Source organism: Myotis daubentonii, chromosome 18 (genome assembly GCF_963259705.1).
Source record: "Myotis daubentonii chromosome 18, mMyoDau2.1, whole genome shotgun sequence".
In the NCBI taxonomy this organism is placed as follows: Eukaryota; Metazoa; Chordata; class Mammalia; order Chiroptera; family Vespertilionidae; genus Myotis; species Myotis daubentonii.
In genome coordinates, this window is record NC_081857.1 from 30,363,952 (window position 1) to 30,379,960 (window position 16,009).

At 48.4% G+C, this 16,009-nt stretch overlaps 2 protein-coding genes and 1 long non-coding RNA gene across 5 annotated transcripts in view; 1 reads left to right on the forward strand and 2 right to left on the reverse strand.

Annotated features, from left to right (window-relative positions):
* Window positions 1–1,006: 1,006 nt before the first annotated feature.
* On the reverse strand, window positions 1,007–5,759 carry SF3B4 (splicing factor 3b subunit 4). The gene is made up of 6 exons (XM_059675457.1): window positions 5,622–5,759; window positions 5,047–5,175; window positions 4,253–4,795; window positions 3,732–3,938; window positions 1,794–1,967; window positions 1,007–1,626 (listed from the first exon to the last, which is right to left on the reverse strand). Exons 1-6 carry the CDS (start codon window positions 5,653–5,655, stop codon window positions 1,439–1,441), a joined length of 1,275 nt encoding a protein of 424 aa, XP_059531440.1. The 5' UTR covers window positions 5,656–5,759; the 3' UTR covers window positions 1,007–1,438.
* Window positions 5,760–5,808: 49 nt separating this feature from the next.
* Window positions 5,809–16,009, forward strand: part of LOC132221272 (uncharacterized) — a 32,498-nt gene continuing 22,297 nt past the window's right edge. The window contains exons 1-3 of one of the 3 annotated variants that reach the window (XR_009449936.1): window positions 5,809–6,053; window positions 9,064–9,219; window positions 15,837–15,920. This is a non-coding gene — a long non-coding RNA (uncharacterized LOC132221272). Of the gene's footprint in view, window positions 6,054–6,075; window positions 6,377–9,063; window positions 9,220–15,836; window positions 15,931–16,009 lie in introns of those variants that run through there. The other 2 variants (XR_009449935.1, XR_009449937.1) reach the window with 2 other exon arrangements.
* MTMR11 (myotubularin related protein 11) lies at window positions 6,473–15,430 on the reverse strand. The gene is given in 18 exon segments (XM_059675456.1): window positions 6,473–7,002; window positions 7,004–7,138; window positions 7,484–7,777; window positions 8,212–8,394; window positions 9,036–9,209; window positions 9,506–9,672; window positions 10,355–10,425; window positions 10,658–10,724; window positions 11,392–11,516; window positions 11,596–11,684; window positions 11,831–11,918; window positions 12,164–12,299; window positions 12,419–12,497; window positions 12,968–13,110; window positions 13,498–13,558; window positions 14,093–14,214; window positions 14,632–14,722; window positions 15,062–15,430. Coding segments are annotated over 18 exon segments (2,148 nt in total). The 5' UTR covers window positions 15,128–15,430; the 3' UTR covers window positions 6,473–6,945.

Genomic DNA, 16,009 nt, shown 5'->3' on the forward strand with positions numbered 1-16,009 from the left:
AACAGAATGGCCTTGCTCATCTTCGCATCCTCTGCTGCCCCAGCACAGTCCTTGTAGGTGCCATAAAAATGTCAGTCAGAGAATGAAACAAAAGAGCAAGAGGGCCAGGCTCACCTTTTCTTGCCTCGAGTTTAGGAAAGTTTATGGTTACGTAAGTCAAAACCGATAGCTGATAGCTTCGAGAAGGGGGTGATACAACCAAATTAAATGTGACAAAGAACAGAAAGAGAAAAAAAAAGCCATTGGATTTAGTCTAGTTACTAAAAGTCTTTGAGTAGATTCAAATGTGATGTAAATCAGAGTTCCTATGTCCCAATTCCAACTTTGTTTTGCAGTATATAGTTCCAAAGAAAACCACATTAACGTAGATGTTTAACTAGCTTTCCTCCATCTCTCCTCCCGTCTGCTAGTTGTATCAACTTCCACTAGTTTTTGGTTTATCCTTACATTTTTTAAATATAAACAAATGTATTCATTATGTACAACCCGTAAGATAGGTAAAGTGGCACACTATACATTATTCTGTGTTACTATCTTTACTCTATATCCTGGAGATTTTTTCACAACAGTATGTAGCATTTTCCGCATACTTACTACTCAGCTCAATACTCTATTGTGTGAATTTACCAGTTTATTCAATCAGTCTCTTACTGATGGATATGAGTTGTTTCCAACCTAGTTACTACAAATAGTACTATGTTGAATCACTTTGTGCATGTTACTTCATAGTTTGCCGGCATATCTCCAGTAACTTTACTTTTGTTCTCACTTAATAACCCTCTGCCATTGATACTGAGTCTCCATCCTATAAACTAACTGTATAAGCTTGACATAAGGAAACAATTGCCATAGTGCACAGTGGTCTAACAATTACAGCAGCACATTAAAAACTAAGTCTTTAAATGTGGAATAAACACCCTCACTCCTACATTATCATTTTTCTCCCAATAAACAGACACCTCTTCTTACAAAAAAGTTACTTTGTCAAGGAAAACACCACAAAGAATAAACAAGGAATTTACCTTTATTTTCTCTGTACATCTGCAAAACACTTGGGACCAACATAGAAAAAACTTCCTGTTTTAAAAAATTACACTTTAAAAAAAGGCCTATGGGCCCTGGCCGGTGTGGCTCAGTTGGTTGGGCATCGTCCCGTGCACGGAAAGACTGCTGGCTATATTTTGGGTCAGGGCACATGCCCGAGTTGCCAGCTTATCCCCAGTAGGGGGCATGCAGGAGGCAGCCAATCAATGTTTTGCTCTCATATCAATGTTTCTCTCCCTCTATTACTCTCCCTTCCCTCTAAAATTCAGTAAAAAAATCTTAAAAAAAAAAAAGGGATCAAGGCCTTAACCCCAAGAAACTACAGCAACTCTGATTGGTCCAAGGAATTGAAAAGATATTGGGGAAATAAAACAAGAGGAAAGAGCATGAGAAATTACTGAGGGAGGGGGCCTCGAAGTGGGCCACGAGGGGGAACTGGAGGCCGGGGAGTGGGTCTGGGTGGAGGGAGGGGCCCCCTTTGGTAGCCATAGGGTGGGGGTCGTGGAGGGCCAGTGTATCCATGAGGAGGCATCAGTGGAGGAGGTCCACGCATACCATGGGGAGGCATAGGACCTGGGTGACCTGTAAGAAGAGAAAGAAAAGTTAGTAAAAGCAAGAAATAGGAGATAGCTGATGCTGGGAGAATGTAGGGAGAGAATAGACAGAGCAGGGGAAAAGAGGTGCGACAAAGGAAGCCACAAGAATATGATGTATGAGGAGGAGAAGGGATGTGGCTAGAGCCTACTCACCCATGGGAGATCCAAACGGAGGCCCTCGGGGAGGCATGCCCATTGGAGGAGGTCCGGGATGAGGCATGCCAGGTGGTGGTCGTGGTGGGGGCTGCCCCCCAGATCCTGGGGGCCCAGCATGGGGGTGTCCTAAGCCATGAGGGCCATGGTGGGCCAGCTGCATCTGAGACATGCCTATGAGAACAGAAACACAAGAGAAAGGGCAGATAAAATGGAGTGACATCAGGAAGAGAATGGAAAATAAGGCTGATTAAAAAGTGCACCTATCATCGCTTCTCAGCCTTTTGGCTAAGATCAAGTGTAAAAAGTGCACCTATCCTTGAACGCATTCGAACAGTACAAACCAACCAACTACCCAAGCAATTCCTCCCTCCTTCACTTGCTCTTTCCATGATTTAGGCACTGTAATAGTGCGGCAGAAGTACAGGACAAATGGAGTGAATTAGTCCGGCGGTCACCAACCTTTCGGTCCTCATGACCGCTGAATTAGTCTATTCATAGAATTTGGAAAGGTCACAAAGATACTATCTGAGCAAAGATCTATTTCTAAAGGATGAATACGAATTTTTCTGATGGACAGTCAAGTAGGACTAGAACATCCAAGGCAGAAAAGATTAGAATCATAGGTGTTTTTTAGCAACAAAGTTCCAGGAGAACCAGTAATTTCATTAACCAGGGGCCAGATCAAGAAAAGTCTAGAATGCTATGGCAGTGAGTCTGGAATTTCTCTGTAGATAAAAGGAAACAACAGAATAATTTTTAGTAAGGATGTACAAACATGTGTTTTAGAAAAATAACTCTGTGAAACTATCAAAGGTAGAGAAAATTGGAGTCAAAGTGAGAGGAAGTTCCTACAATAAATTAGATGTGAAATAATGAGGGTATGATGCCCTGACCAGTGTGGGCCAGTAATTAGATTGTCAGCACGTGCACCCAAAGGGCCGAGGTTTTGATTCCAGACAAGGGATGCATGTGGCCGGCAACCAACCAATGTTTCTCTCTCCCTCCTTCCTTCTCCCTCCTCTCTCCCTTCCACACTCTCTAAAAATCAACGGAAAAAATATCCTTGAGTGAGGATTAACAAAAGAAAAAAAGAAAGAATCCTATATAATAAACAGCTAATACGCTAATTAGACCAGACTGTAGAACGACCTTCCGGAACGACCAGTGGGCGGGGCCAAGAGGCAGCCAGGGCTGCGAAGGCCTACTCTTACACAAATTTTGTGCATCGGGCCTCTAGTAAGGGTATAAGAGTCTGAAATTGGGCACTGGCAGTCATGGCAGATGCTAAAGATAGAATAGTCAAACAGCTCCAAGATTTCTGAATTAAGCACCTGAAAACAAAGAATACTAGAGGAAGAATAGGGTTGAAAGGGAAGGGTAGAAAAGTGGAGCTGTCCATTTAGCAGCAGGATTAGTGTCTAGAATGTTAATAATCATGAATCAGAGATACAGATCAGGAAGCATCGGTGTGCAAGTACTGAAACTACACCGTACAAACAGAGAAAAAAGAGTCTACTAACGTGGCTGAGATTGAGGAGACAGAAAGATAAACATCCAGAGAAACCAAGAGATAAGATTTTCAAACAAAAAGACATGGACAACTCATAGACACAGACAACAGTATGGTGATTACCAGAAGGAAAGGGGGGTGGAGGGAGGTAGAAATGGGTAAAGGGGAATAAATGGTGAGGGATGTATTACAGAATTGTACACTTGAAACCTATATAATTTTATTAACCAATGCTCCAATAAACTCAATAAAAAAATTTTTTAAAAGGCATGGCTAGTTTTGTGGTTCTTCTTATAAAATAATGTCTGAAAGGAAGTTCAGCTCTGGAACTATCTATTATTGTTAAAGGAAAAAGGGCAGAAATAAGTGGTGATAGAGATCCTCTTTCAAGCTCATCCCTCCCTTTCCCAGCAAAGAACACCTACCTGGATGGGGCATCCCACCCGGTGGAAATGGGTGAGGATGTGAGTGTCCGTGTCCAGGATGTCCAGCCCCCGGGGTTCCTGCTGAAGGAGGCCCATGTCCTCCAGCCCCAGGAGGCATAGGTGGTGGGGGCATGGCTGGGGGAATCCCAGGTGGAAGGGCTCCAGGAGGCGGCACTGGGGGTGGGAAGGAGCCAGGAGGAGGCATGCCTATAGAGGAAATGGAAGAAGAATTAATGATAGTGAGGAGAGAATGTCTTTCATGAGCCTGTTCCAGCGTGGCCTCTCCATATAGGATGAACTCTTTTCTCCTCCTCCCAGCTTTCTCAAAAAAGCAATGTTAGCCAATACAAACAACTTCAACTTCCTGGAGAAACAGCAACTTTTCTCCCCATCACAACCATCACACCTCAATCCTCCTCTCATCACCCAGTGACTCAATGTCCTCCTTTATTATTCTTTTTCCTTCTTCCTGCCCTACCCACCAAACCCAAAACAAACATATTTTGAATCAAAAACTTTACCTGGTGGAGGAAGCCCAGTTCCCAATGATGATACTACAGGATTGGGGGCAGAGGGTGGAGGTGGTGCATCTGCAAACAGCTGATGAGGGCGATCAGCCTGGGAGAGTGGGTTCTGGGCTGCCAGAAGTCGCTCGGCTGCTGAGCCATGACGTTCACCCTTGGAGTCCTTCTTGAAGGCATAGGACACAGTGATAGGGCGGTTGCAGAGGTACTGCCCATTCATAGCTTCAATCGCTGCGTCCGAAGCATCAAACGAAGCAAAATTAATAAAGGCATAACCTTTGGAGTTGCCTGTGTCAGGGTCCCGCATGATCTTGGGCGTTTGCAAAATGACCCCAAAGGCGCTGAAAGTGTCATAAAGCAACTTCTCATCAATCTCTGGGTCCAGGTTCCCAATGAAAATGTTGGCCCCCACATCCAGGTTTTTGTTGTGAGCTGATGCTTTGTTCACCCGGATTGGCTTCCCATAGAGTTTGATCATGTTCATGATCTTAATGGCATAGTCAGCATCTTCCTCGCTCAAGAATTCCACGAAGCCATAGCCTGGAGGAGTGGAAGGGAGGAGGTTAGCTTAAGCGAAGTGGTGCAAAGCGGGGTACACCTCATCCACCTTCGAAAGCACCAAAAATAAGAAAGAATAACCTCACTTCCATGGAGAACGGTCCCAGAAACAAACTGTGCACAGACTTAAGAGACAGAAATGCTGAGGTTGCCTATTGCAAAGCTGCCGCGAATACTGCCGGGGATTCTCAAAGAGCAGCGTGTCCCCTCAGTGCAGCAGCGCATGGACTCACCTTGGTGCTGACCAGTGACCCTGTCCTTGGGCATGTGGGTGTTAACGACCGGCCCGGCCTGGAGAAACAGCTCCCACAGCAGCGGTTCGCTAACCTTCTCGTCCAGGCCCCCCACGTACACGGTGGCATCTGGACGACGGGAGAAGGGGGTTAGGGCCGAGAGGAATGGACAGGAAAGGGGACGACAGGAACATGAAGGTGAAAACCAAGCGGGGTAAGTGGGGGTGGAGACAGGGTATAGGAGCAAAAAGAAAACAACAACAAAAAAACCCGTTAGATGAAGCCCATACACCTCCCTTTCTACAGGAACAACAGAATCTTCTTACGTCTAACTTAGGGTTCTGCTGCAAGTTCTCTTTACAACTTTCTTATCAGCGGGAAGGCAGAAGATTGGGCCTAGAAAGCATCGCGCCTACAGGCCTTGGCCCGAACCCGGCCCCCCCCACCCCCGTGGGCACCGGGCCGGTCTCGCGCCCCCGGGGAAGCCCAGACACCCGCCCCGACGGAAACACTGGTGGCCACGGTCCAGCCTCCCGACCCCCGAAGCCCATTCCTGGCTCGTTCCCCCCAGTCACCCTGGTTCCGCTCGGAGATCGGCCCGGCCGCCATGGCGAAAGAGCTCCCGCCGTCTCCAGGCAGCGACTCCGCCCCCCGACCTCAGTCACTACTTCCACTTCCGGGGCGAAGGCGGACGTCGGGGGGCGGGCGGGCCGCGGCGGTGGGCGGAGCCGGAAGCGGCCGCGGCCATCTCAGGGGCCGCCGTTCCCAGGTGCGGCGCGGGTGCCCGCGAGCGCTCCGGGCGAGGAAGGCAGGACGGGGACCCAGACCCTCCCAAGGCTGAGTGAGACGTTGCAGGACCACACTGTTCCCCAAATGTAAACTTGAAAACGAAAGGAACGAAACTCGTAGATTTTGTTCCTCAGAGAAGGGTGTGCTGAGGAACCCCCTCACCCAAGGACAGCGCGGGGGCAGCCCTCACCCCGCCCCGCAGCGCCAGCCTGGGCTCGGTTAGTTTTTTGTCTCCTTCAAGGGAGGGATTGCAGTGTCGCCGCTGAAGTGACGTTTCGGCTCGCGTCGCGGTTATTACCGAGGGGTTCCGGGGAACCCGAGGCTTACAGATGAAGTGTGACCGAAGCTGAGGGGTGGTTGACATTGAAACCCAGAGGTTCAACCTCCAGAACATCCCTGGCCCCAGCAGCCGCTTCTTGGTATGCTTTTGCACCACCTGTTCCGCAGTGGGAGGCACGGAAAAGGAAACTTCCCAAATTGCACGTGAAGTTTGCAGAGCCTCCCCGACCCATCCCTTATTTCCTGATCAATAATTTGCGTGGTGAGTGCCATTCTCTCTTGGGTCACACCCACCCTACACCTACCCCACTCGCCTAGGATCCTTTATTCGGACACGAGAAACAGTGCCAGCAACAAGTATAAATACTGTGCTTTAATGAGCCCCTTAAATAGAAATTCACTACAAAAATAGACAATTGGAAGAGACAGGGTGTCTCCCATATCCACTCCATATCCATAGGAAGCTCTAAGCTCCCCTTAGAGTCTAAGGGAGAAGTAGGAATTGGAATTAAAGAAGCAGCAAAAGGAGGTGAAAATGAAGCCTGAACTCAAAATTAACAGTTGGATATCCAAAAGGGATGAAATTTCCCTGAAAAAACAAACAAACCAAAAACAGGTGATCATATTTTGGACTGTTTTTGTTTCTTAATTGTTCAAATCACAAGACACTGTATACACTCTTGAGGAACTAAACAGGACAGAGCAAGAGTTGTAGGTAGCACCACCCATCTGCAATGGAAAATCAAGTCAGGGGTCTTGTTTGAGGGCTGGAATGAGAAAGCTGAGGCGGCAAGTCCCGATGAGAAAAACCGGAAGGGTTAGAACCCTCTCTCACCCCAGACGCCCCTTTGCCCTGCCCACGAGAAAGCCAGCCATGTCAACAGGACTGGGAGAGAATGGGGTTTGGATCTCTTTTCTGGGAGCGGTCCTCGGGAGATGTTCTTGGAGTCCATTTCTCTATTAGCTCCTGAAGACGGGATAGCTCATCCTGGAGGCCCGTGATGGTGGGGGCTGAGAGGCCCCTCTGGGAAGGGAGTGGGGAGAAGTAGAGGAACCGTATCAGTGCAGCTCTAGCTCTCTGCTTCTGAAATCTGTCCACTACTTCTGGCATCTTTAATTCTCTTCCCCCTCCAACTGTGCCCTGGGTTCCACTTGGTCTGAGCCACTAGCAGTTTTCCCCACCCACCCATACTCCCACACCGCTCCACTTTGATACCAACATGAATGGTTCTTCACGTCCCAGTTTCCCCAGCCCCTTGCTGTTCCTGATCCTGGGAACACCTGGTTCCTCCTGAAACATCTTATTTCTCCTAGGACATCTGGCTCAGCAGTCAAACCCTTCTCCCACGCCCCATCCCTGTCTTCTCACCTGGACCTCAGGCCTTCCCCTTAGGTAGCAGCGTCTCCAGAGCCTGATCTGGGGTCCCAAGTACCCAGGCAGCAGCAGCCCTGCGGGTAAAGGGCAAGCTCCCCAATGTGAGGGGAGCCCCCACTCTTGATCAGCTAGACTTTCCGAAGATATAGCAGGTCGAGGGAGCCAGCGTGAAGAGACTGTCAGCAGGCAAGGGCTGTCCCGCCAAGGACAGAGCTGATTCAGGGCAGTCAGAGCCCCTCTAGAGAAGAGCCACACAGAACTGGGAGGTCCACGAACCATGAAGCTTGGCTAAAGGGGAAAGGAAAATCAACTGGTGACCTAGAAACCAGATGAACCCAGTTTTCCCAAATTGGGTCAGGAAGGAATGTCCAGCTACTACTCACTGCACTGGTGGTGCAACTACAAGCCTCCCACTGAGAACTCTATTTTCTCTCTTCATTAGGTTTCAAAATAGGCCTTAGGACTGATTAAAGTTGATTTTAGGGAAACTTGTAAAATGTATGCGTGAGACAGAAGATGAGGACCAAAAGGATGCCCACTGCTATTCTAGGATCTCTGTCTTCCTGGGGACAGTCAGGAACAATAAGTGACAGTTGTTGTAGAAGAGGAGTAAGGCAGCTTTCCCTGGGGAGCTTAGACACTGTATCTTTCCACTTCCCCCCCCATCTAGTAGGATGAGCCTGTGAGAAAGTCAAGGAAATTTAGGGAGTTCAGACACCTACCTGCTGTCTAGGGAGCCAGGAATCTTGGCAGTGTTCCGGGTCATAGCCAGGATTATGGAATTGTAGTATCTGTTCATTGCTGTAGCGTAAATCCCAGTCCCAGACAGATAGCTGTGAGTTAATAGAGTTACCAGCAGGGGGGTGGGAGTACCCTGGGGTATAGACTTGTGTATAGGAGTTGAACTGTACAGAGGAAAACAAGAAAAAAAGATGGTTAAACAAAGGGAAAAAATCTATAGATATAAAAGCCTAAGCGATTGTTCGACCATTCAACCAGTAGCTATGATGCACACTGACCACCAGGGGGCAGACGCTCGACACACAGGCATGGAAACCTGGAACAGACTGCTGAATCTCAGAGGGAAGGGGAAATGGAGGGCGGGAAGAGATTAACCAAAGATCTTATATGCAAACTAGAGGCCCGGTGCATGGATTCATGCACCAGTGGGGTCCCTCAGCCTGGCCTATGCCCTCTTGCAATCCAGGACCCCTCGGGGGATGTCGGACTGCAGGTTTTGGCCTGATCCCCACAGGCCAGGCCGAGAGACCCCGCTGGTGCACAAATCTGCACCGGGATGGATGGATAGATATATAGATAGATAGATATTCCTTCTCACAGGTCTAGAGAGAAATTGTGAAAAGCTGCTCATCTCTTACTCCAGGAATCGTATGTAGGGTGAAAAACCAGTCCTGAGAGAGAGCACCAACCTTCCCCTTTCTCACCCATAGACCTCACTTTTCATAAACAAAACTAAACTTCAGAAAGTACTCCTCAGTGGGGGTGGGGGAATGTGGAAGACAAGTGAAAAATGAAAGTCACTGACCTGTCCACTCTGCTTTCCACGCTCCCAGGGATTGTCTCTCAAGAATGTAAGTGTGTCAGGAACCCTGACACTGTCATGAAGAGCAAGAAGGAAAAACTCAGAGAATTCAAACTCAGCTGGAAACTGCTGGAGGAGCTGCCAGACGCAATCAAGGAAGAGGAGAAACACTGGGGCCTGAAAAAAGGTAAATTAAGAGGATGGAATGGACTATAGGAATCTGAAAGGGGAGGATGACAAATGAGAGGGACACAGGGAACAGGGGCCACTATGGAGATCAGAAAATGGAGATCTGAATTGAGCATGATAGGAAGTGTGGTCCCTCACTCCTCTGGGTTCTCCCTTCAAACTCAGCCTAACCTCAGTACCCTTCAGACCTTATTCACCTCCAGTGGATTATACTATATAATTTTCTGATCCTCTTTTTAAGTAATACTGGCCCCCATCCCAATACCCTCCCAAAATGTTCTCACCTTTTCACTGACCCCAGTTACCCCAAGTCGGGTCAGGAAGGGATGTCCAGCTGCCACCCACTCTCGCTGCACTAGTGATTGGAAGCCAAGCAGCGTTCGGGCTTCAGGGGCTGAAAGCAGCTGGACGAGTGAAGAGAGGAGGCCATTGAAATCACGATCACCTCGCTCTGGTGATAAAGAGGGAGAAGGGACAAAGAAGAAGGGGCCAAGAAACTAGGGCAGAAGAGAATGAGAAAAGAAAACATGGCAAGAAGTGTGGTGAAGCACAGAGGGGAAAAGTTTTGGGTAGGTAGAATTGAGAGGGCACATAGAAGTAAAGAAAAAACAAAGACCTTGAATGATTCACTTCATAGACTCCATCTGGATAGAAATACCCAACCTCACATGTAGGGGGCAGCATTATAAATCTCAAATCAGCTTCCACATGGTCCTTCCCATCCCAACCCCAATCCCCATCCATATTGGAAGAATAGGAACTGAGGGCAGAGAATCCTCTTGTTAGGACCACAAGCTGTGGTGGGGAGGCGGAGGTAGCACTAAAGGATGAGTTAGAGCTCACGGGTAGTTCCTAGTAAAGGGAGAAGAGGATGCTAGCACTAGAAGGGGACAAGCTTTGTAACAGGTGGGGAATGTCTGGCCTGTGGGCCGTATACTAGTAAGGTCCATGAAATCATTTGGTCTGGCCCTGCCAAGGCGTTAGGGGTGGGTTAATTAAATGTTTGAACAAATATAGCAGGCTAATTTTTAGGTTGATAATTTTCTATGGCCTGCAAATAACGTTTGCACAATCCAGTTAGGTGGGTAAAGGAAAAACTCAAGTAATGGAGTGAGTTGACCCAAGAAACTCACCTTGAAGGACTACAGAGCGAACTCTAGATGTCACTAAGACTGAGATGTCACTGGCCTTTCGAAGGCAAGACCTGGAGGTGAGGAAGAGGAGGGAAGAATAAGCCTGGAAAAGAGGAGTGAGGGATCATGGGACAGAATAGAGGCCAACTCCAAAATCCTGCCTTCTCCTTCTAAGGAGCATGAAATAACAGCCTTCTTGGGAAACCAAGGAGAAAAATTAATGGAAGGCCACTTAGGAATCTAAGTTAATGGAAGTTTGGGGAGGGTTGAATTATAAGTCATTTTTAGAAAAAGAGGGAGTACCTGACATAGTCCAACCATCGTGTTCCTTCCAGGGCCGAGAGCCATTTATCCTCAGATACGGATGAATCTGATGGATAGTAGAGGGGTCAGAAGGGCAAAGAGATCAGAACTCGGGATTCAGGATTCAGGGTCTATAGCCTGAAGGGTTAAGAATAAGTTGGGTAGTGTTGCCTTGGGCTGGGGATAGGAATGAAAAGTAACTAATGGCCATGAGGTTTCAAAAGTTAAATTGTGGTAATGTTTGTACAGAGTTTATTGATCTGTATACTTATGGGTGAAGGATGATTTTTTTAAAATATATTTTATTGATTTCATAGATGAAGGGAGAGGGAGAGAGAGATAAAAACATCAATGATGAGAGAGAATCATTGGCCGGCTGCTTCCTGCACACCCCCTCCTGGGGATCCAGCCACAACCCAGGCATGTGCTCTTGACCAGAATCGAACCTGGGACCTTTTAGTCTGCAGGCTGACGCTCTATCCACTGAGCCAAACCGGTTAGGGCAAGGATGATTTTTATACTATGTAGATTATATCCCAATAAAGCTGTTAACAAAAAGACTATGTTGGGGTCTGGAAGATAGGAAATTAGTATGTGGGAGATGGGAGAGTTGAGTAGAAAACTAAGGCTCATTGGGCTGAAAGGTTGGTTGCTCGTCTATAGCAGGCAAATGGAAAGCCAGGTTAGGGTCAGCAGACCTACAAGTGCGGTAAGGGGTTAAAGGTTATTCTCACCAGGCAGACAGAGGGCCCTCAGCCTCAAATGGGCAAGCTGGACATCTGCAAGACTAGGCAGCTCATCCATAGTATCGACCAGGACAACGTCAGAATGCCCAGCCTGGAGCATAGACTCCACTGATCTGGAGTAGAGAGTCAGAAAGTAAGGGAAGGCATCTGCTCAGAACACCTAACCTTTAATTCTCATCAAACTTCCCTCACCTGATGTCCTCCTTGTTAGGGTCACTGGCTGTGTAGAACCCTCCACAGCGGAGAAGATCACTACCCCCAGGGTGATGCCAGGACAGGCGCTTCAAATGGGTGAGAGGAGAATCACTGTGGAAGGAACTCCTAGCCTCACCCTGCCCTTGCCCCCACACTGACCTCACAGGGACCCCCTCCCTTCACAATGACCCCTGACCTCCCATAACCCTCTAATCCCCACCCTCACACTGACCGGTCCACGGCCCTGATGAAAGTGGCCAAATGCTCTCCTGACCTCACTGTCCAGAGTTCGGTTAGGGACCCAGAAGTAACGGGGGAGGCTGTGAAATTGAGAGTAATGTCACATCTTGGCTCAGTGACCTCATAACGCAAACCTGTGATTACAAGGGAGGTGCTTAGGAGGTCATCATTCCAAGTGATCTCAGATTTAGAGACCTAGGAGGTAAGGGGGATAGCTTTGTGGTTGTCCTAGGAAGCTGGAGTGTGTGGGAAGCATAGCTTAAGAGTCAGAGAACTGTGGGACGATAAGGAAGGCTACAGCAGTTGGGGTGGACTGGGAGATCACCTGGTGGCTACGTCGAATCTCTCATTGACAAGACTAACCCGCCAGCCATTGGCCCCCTGCTTTTTCCTCTCAGTCTCCCAGTCTTCTGGAGTCTCCAAGAGGGGAATAGGTGATTTTCTGGAGCCAGAACTCTGGCCTAGGGCAGGAGTGAGGCACAGAAGAGAAAGAGGACAGCTGCTCAGCTCTTTTTGTCTTCAACCAGCCTCTGATTTTTCAGACTCTATCTTTTCCTTATCCCAAAGCACCCTCACTCACCAGCCTTGCTCAGGGTTATCCCTGAATACTGTTGGGTTTGACTGCTCTGAGCTCTGGCTTGGACAATGGCCATGGTCACCTGTGGAGGAAAGTACATCATCCTTTTGGCTCAGACTGAAGTGAAAAGGAAATGGGGTGTGTTGCTTCACTGTCTTCGCCACCAACAGAGAAGAACAGTGAACACAATCCCTAAGGAAGGGGGCTTCTACAGGTCTTGGGGCCTGGGGTCTAGAGAGTATACCTAGAACCACAGAATCACAGAATGTTAATTCTGGAAGATATTAGGAATCATCTCCTCCAACCCTCCCTATTTTTCAAAGGAAGACACTTGCCCACAGTCATTCATACTCCTGATAATTGGCAGAGGCAGTCTAGAATTCAGGCCCTGTATTCTCATTATACTATCATTTATCCCAGCCACTCCTTGAGGAAAGAGGCAGAGCGAATGATGAGAGGGATCCTGGGAAATAAGGGAGTACTGGGAATTGCCAGGGAAAGGATCCCAAGGTTCTCAGGGAAGGAAGGGGTCTTAGGTTGGGAGCCTCTTACCTGAAAGGCCCGAGGCTCTAGTCCTCCAGCCTCAAAACCAACTCTGAGCAGCCGGAAGTCTCGGCCGTGAATCAGGATCTCCTCAGGGATAAATTTAAGCAGGGACCCTGGACGGTGGAGTTGGACTCGAGACAGGCTACTCACTGAAGTAAAAAATTAGAGAGCAGTGTAGCCATGGATCAGGGTCCCTCTAGGACAGCGGTTCTCAACCTGTGGGTCGCGACCCCTTTGGCGGTCGAACGACCCTTTCAAGGGGTCACCTAAGGCCATCCTGCATATCAGATATTTACATTACGATTCATAACAGTAGCAACATTACAGTTATGAAGTAGCAACGAAAATAATTTTATGGTTGGGTCACAACATGAGGAACTGTATTTAAAGGGCCAGAAGGTTGAGAACCACTGCTCTAGGAGGAACTCTTCCTGCCCATCCCACTGCATCTCTGGCTGTCCTCTATGAATAGAGGAAGGATTGAGGAGGGTAGCCAACACCCCCAGTAAGTCCCTTTACCAGCCCCCCACACTTACCAGCCTCTAATTGCCCAATGTTGACCAGGGCAAAATCATAATCACTGCTTAGGGGAGTCTCCTAGAGGAAGCACATGACATGCTAAAGACATCTGAAATCTCACATCCTATCTCGGTAGCCCCTCACCTTTCTAGAAGAGATCCCATTGATTATCCCTGATACATTCCAAAGAGAGCCTTTAAGAATAATTCTCTAGGTGGGGTTGCTTAATAGAACACCAACCCATACACTAAAGGGTCTCAGGGTTCGATTCCCAGTCAAGGCACATACCTGGGTTGCAGGTTCAATCTCCACCCTGGTCAGGGCACATGTAGAAACAACCAATCGCTGTCTGACTGTGTCAGTCTCTGTTTTCTCTCTCTTGCTTTCTCTATCTCTATCCCTGCCCCCCTTTCTCTCAATCTCTCTCTCCTTCCCTCCCTTCCACTTTCTCTAAAAATCAATGCAAAAAATATCCTCAGATGAGGATTAACAACAACAAAATTTTTTAAAAAAAGAATAACTCTCACACTTCCTGTAATGGTTGTCTAAATCCTTCTAGACTCTGCTACCTGTTCCCTCTAGCTGTCATTTTCATTGGCCTAATCATCTCACCTGACGCCGCTGCCATCCACAGGGTTGGAAGGTGACCCTCAAGTTGGTGCAGATCAGGGTTCCAGGCAATTCAGGTTCCAGCCCCTTCCGCACCCCTGGGGCCCATGCTAGGATCTGCTCCCCTACAGGAGAAGCCAGGTTATGACCATTCCAGTGTTGCCCACATGTGTACACCCACTCCTGAGACAGGAGGATCTAAAGAGGAAAGATTAAGATCCTCCTCTAACTCCTAAGAATGAAAGGTTATGAGGAGAGAATTTGTAATCTTTTACTCTAGCCTGGCACATAGTACACTTAAATATTTATTGAATACGTAAATGAGAAAAGGGGTAACAGGGTCAAGAAAACAGAGAGATCACCAAGGTCCAAGCTCCCAGACAGTTCTGTTCAGAGAAGAGAACAAGCCTCAAGCAGAAGCAGCACTTTGAGCCAGGAAAGGGATATGAAGGTATCTTTAGTGAAGGTAGGAAACAGGATTTAAGCTGGATGAAATTTGAAGTCGTTTCTGACGATCAGAAGTACTGGAAGGACATTATTACCTGGGAGGCATCCAGAGGCCAGGCAACTGCCAAGTTGAGGACTCCTGGGCTCTGGCATCCCACTCCCCTGGACAGACTGTGGTCCAGAGAGCTGTGAAGGGTGTAGCGTTATTCCCCAGGCCTCTCCAACCCTGGGGTCTGGGGTTAACTCAGCAGCCACCTTTGGAGGCCTACACTCAGACTTGGGGAAACTGAGATCAGTGGCCTTGGGGAGCTCAGGGCCTGGGCTGGCAGACAGTGAAGGGAGGGGCTGGTTAATGGGTAATGAGACGATGAACTTGAGACTGAAAAAGACAGACCAAGCTCCATCAGCCAGAGAATATGAGACACACCCTCCTCCTGCTCTAGATCCTTTTCTTCTATTTCCACATCCTCCCTACTCACACCCTCTGACCGACCAACCCCTCCCCACAAGCCCAACTCTCCTTACCCCCATCTCAGGCTCCTCCTTCTGGGGGGCGATGTTGAAACTCTGGCCCCGGCCCCCCCACCACATTTCTCCCGCTCCATCCGGGGACGGAGCAGTTAAAGGTGGGAAACTTCAAGGATGCTCAAGCCCCTTGGGGAGAGGCTGGATCTTGTAGCTGAGAGGAAGGGAAGTCAGGGATGGGATCCAGGCAAGGGAACAGTCAGGGCAAAGGAACATTTGAGGTGCATGGAGCACGATTTGGGGTCTTTGAAAGCTGTGTCTAGCTAGAGGAGGCTCCTCGGAAACTTCAGTCGACTCGGGAGAGGGCGGGAGAGATGCCCAGCCCCTTAAAGGAGCATACACACAATTTTAGGAAAGTGGAGAGGAAGTGGAGGCGCCTGGGAAGGGTGAGGAATCAATGGGGAACTGGGGGGAAATACCCAGATTCCCTCCTTTACTCTTACTCCCAACTACTATTCACTTCCTGTTCGTGAGAATTGGGGATTGTTTGAGGGGAGCAGTAATACCGAATATTAAACTGGAACAATTTGGGCCACTTCTCTAGACTCTGAGTGATGGCTTCCCTGGGAAGCTCAGTTTTTTTATATCTTAAAAGGGGCAGGGGTGGAGGAAGGGGAACATAAAAGTAGTTAAGTAAGGCCTTCTTACAGCCTCTCCTGACAGACCTACCAAAAGGAATTGAGAAATGGAAATTGGACCACAGGGTAGTTTTGCCTGGGGAGACCCAAGAATTGGGGATGGGGATGAGTTAGTGTTTTTGTCCATCCTTCCCCAGAGAGCATGAAACATACCTCGTATGCACGGTGCAGCGGAAAAGGCGAGAAACGGAAATCTCTCCACGATGCAGACACAAGTACAGGTATGTTTATGTGCAAGTTCTGGGGTGGGGGTGGGAGGCCCAAGGAAAAGATCTCACCAACTTTATCCATCAAACACACACATGCACAC

Excerpts from the sequence above, each read along its gene's own strand:
- SF3B4 (XM_059675457.1), bottom strand. The coding sequence starts at position 5,655 with ATGGCGGCCGGGCCGATCTCCGAGCGGAACCAGG. Across the intron at positions 5,176-5,621 it reads GATCTCCGAGCGGAACCAGG|ATGCCACCGTGTACGTGGGG; the intron begins GTGACTGGGGGG and ends CCCGTCGTCCAG. Across the intron at positions 1,627-1,793 it reads TCCGTTTGGATCTCCCATGG|GTCACCCAGGTCCTATGCCT; the intron begins GTGAGTAGGCTC and ends CTCTTCTTACAG.